The sequence below is a fragment of the Myotis davidii genome, unplaced genomic scaffold, assembly GCF_000327345.1.
Source record: "Myotis davidii unplaced genomic scaffold, ASM32734v1 scaffold555, whole genome shotgun sequence".
Taxonomy (NCBI): Eukaryota; Metazoa; Chordata; class Mammalia; order Chiroptera; family Vespertilionidae; genus Myotis; species Myotis davidii.
The window spans coordinates 1761238-1772000 of NW_006286315.1; the positions used below are offsets into that span (position 1 = coordinate 1761238).

General features: G+C 44.8%; 1 protein-coding gene across 1 annotated transcript in view; it reads right to left on the bottom strand.

The window, feature by feature from the left end:
* Positions 1-673: 673 nt before the first annotated feature.
* LOC102752816 (ectonucleotide pyrophosphatase/phosphodiesterase family member 7-like) overlaps positions 674-10763 on the bottom strand; it is an 18042-nt gene continuing 7952 nt past the window's right edge. The window contains 4 exon segments of the mRNA XM_015560107.1: positions 674-840; positions 5566-5803; positions 8305-8446; positions 8448-8905. Of these exon segments, the coding sequence (XP_015415593.1) occupies positions 674-840; positions 5566-5803; positions 8305-8446; positions 8448-8905 (1005 nt within the window).

The window sequence follows — 10763 nt, forward strand, 5'->3', positions numbered from 1 at the left end:
TGCAGCGCCGCGAGCGCTCCCTGGGGAGCGTCCTCTGAGGCTGAGATGCCGGTAAACATTCTGCTGTTCCCGCACTTTCCCGAGGGTTTCTTTGTCGGGGGCAGCCCCCGCCTCCCTAACCTAGCCCTGTCCTCGTTGGCGCCACCTCTCTGTGTGAATGGGCAAAAGGGACCCTCCCTGACCGCCCTTCATGCCACTGGAGGGGGTGCCTCCTCAGGCCCGGGGTCCGTGGGCTCCGGCCATGGCCGCCCTTTCCCTCCTTGGAAAAGGGCATTTAGGTCAAGGTGTTGTTTTTGCAAACTGGCTGGCACACGGAGGGCGAAGAGAAACGGGAGAGAGGCAGGCCACCCCAGATGGGGAGGTGGCAGGTTTAATAAGGGAACTTATTGAAGAGTCTTGTCTGGGGAGTCTCGAGAGGAGAAGGTCTCCGCGCTCCCCGCAGGAATCTTAACAGTTTCCGTAGAGGCCTTCAGTCGTGCCCGTGCCCACTCCGGGTGGTCCCTCACCACCGTTCTCTCAGGACCCCCCTCCCACTTTGGGGACAGCGGGCAGGGGAGGGGAGAGGAGAGGAGCTCGCAGGTCCGCCGGAGGTCGCGTCCTCTCCGTGGCCGCCTCCGATGGGTCAGTCCCTAACCCCAGGGGGACGTTGGTTCACCAAATGCTAAGTAGGCTCTCACGTGCTTGGCGCTGGGGATGCCGCAGTGAGAAAAGCCGAGAGTGGTCCCTGCTCCCGGGGCCTCAGGGGCTCTTGGGGGAAGAGGCCAATGACGTAATCGTCGCCCCCGCAGGCAGAAGCATGACGGCATTCTATGCCAGGCCGACTGTGCAGGGAAAAGACATCTGAAAGAAGAGCAAGGGGGCTCTGGGGTGCTGTGGAGTGGCACAGAGGCAGGGATAAGGAGGGAGATTAAACAATAATGACTTCTGTGTGACATGATCGCGTCTGGAGTGAAAGGCAGGGCAGATAGTCCCCCACGTCCAGTCCCAGCGCTGCCCCTGGAGTTTGAACTGTGTTCAAAGTCTGCACGGCTGATTTCGCAAATCCCTCACACAACTCTGCTTAGAAGCATCTCGAGGGCTAATTTGCAGAAGGCAGACCAGAGGACAGATTAAATCTTCTCACCCACTTCGGATGAGCGACAACTGGAGCCCTGTTCAGCTCTGAGCACTAGAGAGGAGAATTCATTCTAACTGAATGCGTTTATTCTCTCATATCTGTTGTGCTTTTCCCACAACCAGGAGAGCACAGGATCTGGCACAAGAGTGGTCTATCTTTCAAGAGTTGGTCTTCCCCCAACACTTGTTGACTTAGAGCAGTGGTTCTCAACCTTCCTAATGCCGCGACCCTTTATACAGTTCCTCATGTTGTGGTGACCCCCAGTTTCATTGTTACAAATTGAACATCATTAAAGCATAGTGATTAATCACAAAAACAATACGTAATTATATATGTGTTTTCCGATGGTCTTAGGCGACCCCTGTGAAAGGGCCGTTTGACCCCCAAAGGGGTCGCGACCCACAGGTTGAGAACCGCTGACTTAGAGCAAGAAGGTGTGCTGTGGCGATAGCTGTGTCTTCACATGGAACACCTGGGTTCGCTCCGAGATGTTGCGAAAATCCTCCTAGTCACAGTGTCTGGAGATGGGGTCACCAGTGACACAACACCGAGTCTTCACTATGATTTGAGTCTTGGTGCTAAAGGGCGACTCTCGGGATTTCGGTCAGGTACACTGGTTCACTTCCGCTGTTTTGATCGGTGCTCTGCCTGCAGTAGAAAAACAATGGCAACGGGTCAGTTAAACTCATAAACACAGGGCTTACTCTGTGAACACACATAATAGCGATTAATTATCTTTCCTCTGAGGCAGTGGTTCTCAACCTTCCTAATGCCGCGACCCTTTAATGCAGTTCCTCATGTTGTGGTGACCTCCAACCATAAAATTATTTTCGTTGCTACTTCATAACTATAATTTTGCTACTGTTATGAATCGTGATATAAGTATCTGATATGCACGATGTATTTTCATTATTACAAATTGAACATAATTAAAGCATAGTGATTAATCACAAAAACAATATGTAATTATATATGCATTTTCCGATGGTCTTAGGTGACCCCTGTGAAAGGGCCGTTCAGCCCCCAAAGGGGTCGCGACCCACAGGTAGAGAACTGCTGCTCCAACAAGTGAAAGGACATGTATAGTTAGTACCATAGTAACACTGACGTTATACTAAGATATTAATAAGCCCAGGCTGGTCCAACCTTACCTAATGCCGGAGATGGGAAGCAGGTTGGGGAAGGATCCTGAGTGGGCCGCAGCATTGACCTACACCCAGAAGAAACTTTATCTTTGCGTGTGGGCTCTCAGGAGGGACAAAAGCGATGCATTTCAGGTCTGACTTTGGAAAGGTCAAGGCACTGAAGGGATGTTTAAGGTTCTATGGACCTCAAAGGTGTGGTATGTTCAGGCGTAAGTGAAGATTAGGACTGCCTGCTGCGTAACACAAATAACAACTCCAGGTGGTGTCGATATGGAGAGAAGCATTAGGACATCCCAGTGGTCCTTCCAGTGGCAAGAGGGATGTGCATGAGCACATGCCAAATTAGTGATTTAGCTTCTGGATTTGAGGCTTTCTTTAATAGTAATAATAAAAACCTAATGCATTTTAACTGTATGGAACGGTTTGCCTTTTAGAAATTATGCTGTGGGCATGGCAATTCAATCAGTACATTGCAGTTTTTCCTGTATCTCTCCTATGGCTAATGGTTTCTGTAAAAAAGGACCAATTGATTTCTTTCTAAAATGTTGCTTCAGGGTATAGAGACCTTTATAGGTCATGTTTCAACTCACAGGAAAATTTTATAGTTTAAATAGGAATTACGTTAACTGTGAGCTGTGAAATGGAGTTAAGGTTAAGTAAAGTTCTGTTTTTTCAGTAGTTTATAGTGTTCGGGAGGTCCCCATGCTATGTCCAAGTAGAAAAATGGTCAGGGTTGTGTGCAAGAATACGGAAGGCTCAGTCTAGTGATAAACTACTGAGATGTAGAAAGCAGTGCACCAGCTCATATAATGCTTTGATGGGTGGCAGAACCAATATTATGGGTTGAATTCTTCCCCTCCCCCAAAGTTATGGTAAAAGTACTAGGAATATGACCTTATTTGGAAATAGGGTCTTTGCAGACAAAATTAAATTAAGATAGGGTCATACTGGATTACAGGGGGCCCTAAATCCCATGACTGGTGTCCTTAGAACAGCGATTCTCAACCTGTGTGTTTTGACCCCTTTGGGGGTCGAATGACCCTTTCACAGGGGTCGCCTAAGACCATCGGAAAATGCATATATAATTACATATTGTTTTTGTGATTCATCACTATGCTTTAATTATGTTCAATTTGTAACAATGAAAATACATCCTGCATTTCAGATATTTACATTATGATTCATAACAGTAGCAAAATTACAGTTATGAAGTAGCAATGAAAATAATTTTATGGTTGGAGGTCACCACAACATGAGGAACTGTATTAAAGGGTCGCGGCATTAGGAAGGTTGAGAACCACTGCCTTAGAAGATAGCGACACAGGGAGAAGGGGGCAGTGTGGCAATGGAGGCAGAGATTGGAGGAAGAACATCAAGGACTATTGGCAACCACCGGAAGCTAGAAGAGGCACAGAAGGACCCTCCCCTACAGGTTTCAGACGGACCATGGCCCTGCCCAACCCTTGATTTTGTATTTTTAGCCTCCAGATCTATGAAACAATACTTTTCTGTTGTTTTAAGCCACCCAGTTTGTGGTACTTTGTTATGGCAGTCCTAGAAAACTAACTAGTGCATAATTTGGGGGGTCTAGTGCAACATGAAAATGCAGGGTCCTTGTTAAGAATTTTGAGCCTGTGATAGTAGCTTATTAAACCAAACTGGGGTCTCTTCTGAGTCCTGGGCCCAAGCTGGCTCTGGTTGCTGGGTTCTCAAAGTGCTGGACCCCTTGTGGCAGGAAGTGATTGAAATGGATGATTACAATGTGCACCAACCACAGGAAACCCAAAGGCCACTCACTTCTTTTTCCGACGAATGGCTGTGTATGTCACGCTAGCGACAAACAGAACTGCAAGAACTCCTGTGACAGTCCCGAGAGCTATTGCTGTGTTTTTGAGAGCAGATGACCTCTGCACCTCTGCTCCTGTTAAAAAAAAATCAGATGGGTTTTAATTGTCTGATTATTAAGAGGCTGTTTCAGATGCTTCCAGGGTCCGTGGGAAGTTTCCCATCCAGGCGCTAGTGAATATTAATTATGGAAATGAAATGTACATTTAACCCAAGAAAGTGCTCACTGTAGAGAAATCTCACAGGGCAAGTCATTGAAAGACGATTTACTAAATGACCTATTCGCCAAATGACCCATTTGCCTAATGACCACTTTGCCAAATGACCAATTTGCTAAAAGCCAATTCACTGAAAATCAGTTGGTGGGATGTCTACTGCTTATTAATAACTGGTGGTCAGACACACCTTACCCCAGCTCCCAGTGTGCTATGGGACAGAAGTGGGGTCCAAATAGTTGAGCAAAATTCTAACGTGTTTTAAAAAGTCCTCAATACTTCGGTGAAGTGGTCATTTACTTGATTAGTTTTCTGCAAAATGGCCTGCTTTCTGTAAGTTCACAAGAAGATCGTGGGCAGTGGCTTGGAAGAAGGGAAAAGGGTGCAGGAAGCTCTTCTTTATACTCTGTTTTGATTGAATATGGTTGCTCGAAGCACTCAATAAATCATCAGGCAGTATCCGAGTCTCTCCCGGCAGAAGAAAAGCTGGCCAGTGTTTGCAAACACTGAATTCCCAGAGATGATTTCTTTCTTCCTTCATGTCGCCCAGATTCAGGATTTTTAAAAAACCCTCACCCAAGGATGTGTTTATTGATTTTAGAGAGAGAAAGAAAGGGAGGGAGACATGGAGGGAGGGGGAGGGAGGGAGAGAGAGAGAGCACGTGAGATGAGAGAAACATCGATTGGCTTGTTGGTTGCCTCCCGCAGGAGCCCAGACTGGGGATCGAACTCAGTGTATGGGGAAGGCAATCCAATCAACTGAGCCCCCGGCCAGGGGCCAGATTTAGGATTTCGAAGTCTTAAGAATTAAGAAATGTGCAACCTCATTTACAGGAACCCTTGCCCCTTTCTTCAGCAATGAGTGAAATGGTTAGCAGCTTTTCTCCAGGCGCTAGCATACATGGAGTTGGGGAAGGAAGACTAATTTGGGGTATCTACAAAGGGCCGACTGCACACGATTTCTGATGATCAGTAGGATTATCCTCTGACTTCCTATATGGAGAGCCTTCCCCTTGCCCCTGAAGCACTATGTAAAATGTCACCAGCACATCCAGGGGTTCCCTACCTCCTCTGCTATCTTTTTAGAGCTGCTGATACCTTGTACCGGGGGTGCTGAAGCTGCTGGGAAATAGGATTATTCTGCTTGATTTCATCTCCTCCCCAGGAGACCCCATTATGAATCTATTCTTTCTCAGGACAGGAAGCAACTGCCAATTTTCTGGTGGTTGCTTTTGCATCTCACCTGGTCGCTGGTCGAAAGAGTCCACAAGCATTTCTTGGGTGACTGCCAGGGAGCCATTGTGGGGCTCCGGGGTGACCCCCAGGAGCTTACACATGAGAGGGTAGATATGGATGCTGTCAAAAGGCTCAGCCAGGTGATTCTTCTTGAAACTTGGCCCGAAAGCTCTGAATATGGTCTTCATGTCCTCGAGATCATTATCAAAGCCATGGTCTCCTTTGTTGAAGTAAATTATAAGTCGCTGAACAATAACAACAAAAAAAGCCATTTTAGAGCCCAATTCACTGAAAGAAAACTGCCCCTTAGTTAATATCATGCTTGTCGGATCCATGAAATCTTTGAAAATTTAAATGACGAGCAAGGACACTGCTTTCTGCACTGGCAGAGAGAAGAGCAAAGAATGAAAGATCTTTAAGATAGAATAAATTAGAAAGCATATCCATTAGAAACAGCAAGAATAGAATGATAACAATACTGACAATGACAATAAGCTCAAGCAGAGAGTGCTTACAATGTACCATGAATTGTTCTGAATGCCTTATAAATATATGTTAACTCTTTTTACCCTCACAGTGGCCCAGGGAGGGCACTGTTATTATCCTCCCTATTTTGAAGATGTGAAAACTGAGGAGCCTGTCCTTAGTCATGTAGTAGCAGGGTTTGGAGCAGGTGTCTGAACCCAGACTGAATGGTTCTAGAGCCAAGTATGTTTTTTATGGCATAAAAGTGTATATACCAGTATATATATTTGGGGGGAGTTTGGAGAGGAGGGAATAAGGACTGTAGGTACTTGTTTAATGAATGCCAGATAGGTTTTTGTGTGTGCCTTTTTTCAAATGATTAAGTAACATCAGTCACAACACTTTATATTTTCTTAGGACCAGCAGAAGTTCCAGCAGGGAAGAAATGTGGTGCTAGTTGGTCTCATATTTGGCCAGGTGACTACAGAAAGCTCCTGTCACTCAGCTCAGGCTCCCTCACCCTAAAAAAACCAGTCCAATGACCTTTAAGGCCATAGGGAAGCCCATCAAGAGCAAGTGCCCCAGTGACTCCCTCATGTGGTTTGCAAGCTCTTTAGTCCCTGAAGAGAGAAGAGTAGCATCCACTTTACTCTGCACCTCAAGGCAGGCAGATGAGTGGAAATCTGAGTAGTGTACTCAGTGAGATGTACTGAGACCAAAAGATTTTCTGTCTAATTGTTAGTTTCCCAGAAGATTAAACTGATCACAGCATCCTATTCCCTCCAACTCTCTGGTTGGTCATGTTGGGAATGTGACTGTCCGATTAAATGCCTTCATCATACTTGCAACCTATTACATCATGAACCAGGTTTACAAAGAGGCCACTGACTCTGGAATCTCTCCTTGGAGAGGCCTTAGTGCTGGGCACACATCCTCAGTGGTTTGGGCTATTTGAAGGATTACAAAATACCAATAAATTATTGCACTTTATTGTGAATATTTCCACCACCACTAGACAATAACTTAGTGAATTTTCCCAAGACTTGTAGCAAGCTGAGAATATACAGATTGCAAACATAATGATAATGTTTGGCCCTGTCCACAGCCTTAGATAAGGCTTCTTCAAGCTATACCTGAGATGGTATTCTGTTATGTGATATTTAAATATCACATCAACTTTGTTCTGACATGAATTATTGGTGGGTAGTTAAGAAAAACCAGACCATTTTACTTATGTCTCACAATTAGCATTGGTTTTGGTATTTTCTTCTTTAGATTTGCTTATTCAAATCTAATAAAATTTGTTGAGATAAAATTTACATGCCATACAATTTACCCATTTAAAGTGTACAATTCAATGATTTTTAGTGTATGTACAGAGGTGTGCAACTATTACCACAACCAGCTTAGAAGATTTCTGTCATCCCTAAAAGAAACCCTGTGGCCTTCTGTAGTCACTGCCCATTTGTCCCCAAGTCCTCTCCACCTCTGGCCCTAGAAAACCACTAATTTTAATATTCTATCTCTATTGATTTTCCTGTTCTGGATATTTCATTTAAATGAAATCATACAATATGTGGTCCTTCGTATCTAACTGGGCATAATGTTTTCAAGGTTCATTTGAGTTGTAGCATTTATCAGTTCTTTGTTCCTTTTAATGGCTACACAATATTCCACTGTATGGATATACCATATTTTGTTTATCCATTCATCAGTTGATAGGCATTTGGGTTGTTTTCACTTTTTGCTTATTGTGAATAATGCTGCTGTGAGCATCGGTATATACATGAGTAGGATTGCTTTTTTTCTTTTTCTTTTCTTTTTGGTATGTACCAAGGAAACCAGGAAGTAGTTTTTTGGTGAATCTCCTGGTGATCTGTGCATAATAATCAAACACAGAATGCAAACATAATTATGGGTTCAGACTTCAGCCTTATACTTCTAATCCCCAATCATTCCTCTCTAGCTCTGGTTTCTTATTAAAATGAGGGAGATAAGAGCATCTATCTTTAGACAGACATGAACTAACTCATGTTAAGTTTTTAGCACAGTGCTGGATAATTAGCCTTGGTCAGAGGTGTTTGCCATTATTATTGGATGATAGTGATATGAGGCAGGGGTGATTGCATGGGATGTGGAGTGTGTGGGTGGGGAACATGTAGAAAATAGTGGGTCACCACTCACTGTATACACTTACGTTTTGTTGTTTTCCAGAACTCTCTCTCCCTAGTGGCCCTCTCCCAGATCCAAGATGACTTTATTCATTTAAAAATCAACTCACCCCATTGATGTTGTAACCAGAGTCCGCATACACTAGGATTGGCAGGACCCGCTCATGCTTAGAAAAATGGAAGCGTTCTGGAAATTCCTCCTTCTTATAGACATGGAGGTGTGGATGTGCATTCTTCAGTGCTTGGTAAAGAGAGCATCCCAAAGCCTCCATAGTCCACAATATCAAACTTGACTAAGTCCCTGTACTTGATGTAGTTGGTCAAGAGGATCTCAGTGACATTGGGCTTCTTTTTTACTGTAGTCATGCCGTGGTCTGATGTGATGATGACATTGAGGTGCTCAGTCAAGCCGTGCCTCTCAATGGCTTCTACCAGGTACCCGATGGTTCTGTCGATTTGCTTAATTATTACCCTTCTATTTTCTGTCTCGGGCCCGTATTTGTGTCCCACATTATCTGGCTCTCCATAGTACAGAGTCACAAAGTCAAAGTCTTCCTTAGTGAACCAGTTCATGACAATATCAATGTTCTCCCTCCACTCTGTCTCATTGCTATCTGGGTGAGTGTAAGACTCCACCAGGGACCTCTGGACAGCTTCACCTTTGTATTTAGCACCTCCCCCGGGATAGTGGAATGACGCAGTCTTCCTCCCCTGCAAGGACAAGAAGAAAATTCCATCAGGCCATTTCTCAGAACAAGCAAAGCCCACCTGATCAACATCCCTACCCTCGTCCAGAGGTTTAGGAACCACATGGACTTTGGAGTCAGATGAGGGTGGATTTCATTCTTGGCTTCACTAGGATCTCATTAAATCTAAAACTCCATTAGTTGAAAGACATGCCATTATTTTATGCACTGATAGGAAAAGCAATGCTGTCAATTAAAACACCACACTCCAGGGATTGGAAGATGTATTCTAACTTCAGAAATGGCAAAAAAATAAAATTAAATTAAAAAAATTCATTAGACTGGAGGAAAAATGGCTCTAAATTGGTGATAGTTTGTTTAATCTCTTATGCTTCAGTGTTTCTACATGTAAAATGCCAAAAAGTTGACAGAATTTTTGTGAGGTTTGAGCCAATTTTAAGGTAAAATGTTGGACATCATGTTTTGGCACATAGTAGGCACTCTTTGCCTCCAGATGTAACAAGCCACTACAGGTCTTCCCCAGTGTGTGCAGTGGTCAGTTAATATGTTTGCTTGCCCAGCACCCACTCCTCTGTCTACTGGTTCAGAGTCCCCTGACTTTCTCTGGAGACTCTCCTCTCTGCCCTTGCTTCATGCCAGGTTCAGGATGTGTTGGGTCCACATCTGGCTCCAGATGTGGGCTGAAGCTCTAGCTTGGCTAGAGGACACTGCATCCTCTGGTCACTGTAGTTGGTTCAGCCTTGGGCCCATGTCCAAGCTAATGAGATACAATCATGGGACTTCCTTTGGGGCTGTTGGAGAGGGGAGAATCTGCCCTACTGGTTCCCATATCTAATGCTTATAAAATTTGGGGGTGTATGCAAGAAGGGGAGACTATCTTGTTCACTGTGCAGTTTGCTCAACCACTGGGCCTGACAACCTGTTCAGAGACAGAATAGGATGGTAGTTAAAAGTGTGTTCTGATGCTGGATTGCCTGGTGATAGTCTTTCCCACCACTTGGATTACTCATGCTCTCTACCTCAGTTTCCACGTCTGTAAAATGGAGATCATTATTCCACTTCGTGGGTTAGTTGTGAGCACTAAATGTATGTAGAGCACATTAGTAAGCTAAGGAGCTTAGCTTTTATTTTTCCTGGAGAGGGACAGAGAGCATTGGGCAAGGTAGCATGGTCAGGTAAAGAGGGGGCAACGATTATTCCCTCTAGTTTCTGTCGCCTGCAGGGCACTAAAGGTGAATCTGGAATGTGCCTGTGAATCACAGGGTTGGGGACTGCAGAGAAGGTGAGGTTGAGGACCTTAGTAGTGGCAGAAATGACTATAGGATAGGGCGTTGAGTTCTTTACAACAGAGGAATAGGATGGGTCAGCTATGAAATGTGGCCGAGTCTTGCAAGGCCCCAGAGAGGCCTGGGGTTGCTGCTTGACACTGAAACTCTTGTCAGTGAGGCCTGGTTACCTTCACCCCTCTATGTGAGACCATAGGCAACTAGGTAGAGCAGCAAATTACAGTGAACAGGAAAAGGATCATGGCCTCCCTACAATCTTTCATGGGAGGAGCCTATATGTTTCTTTCTTTTCTTGTCTCCAGAGAGTAAACCAGGGAAGGGTGTGTATGTGTCTGAAAGAGTTGAGCACAGGCCATGCTCCTTCTACTCCAGGCTGCTGGGACCACCACATGCCGGGAGCTGGTCCATCCTTGCTGTTTCAAGGGACCTGGAATATATGGCATACTGTTCTTAATATGTTTGGTCACCTTCTTGGCACTATGTGTTTTAACCAAGGTCACCTCTCCGAGAAAGGTTGTTTCCCCAGGTAGAGATTTTCCCCTGAAGTTAGGGAGGGAATAAAACCTCTTAACTGCC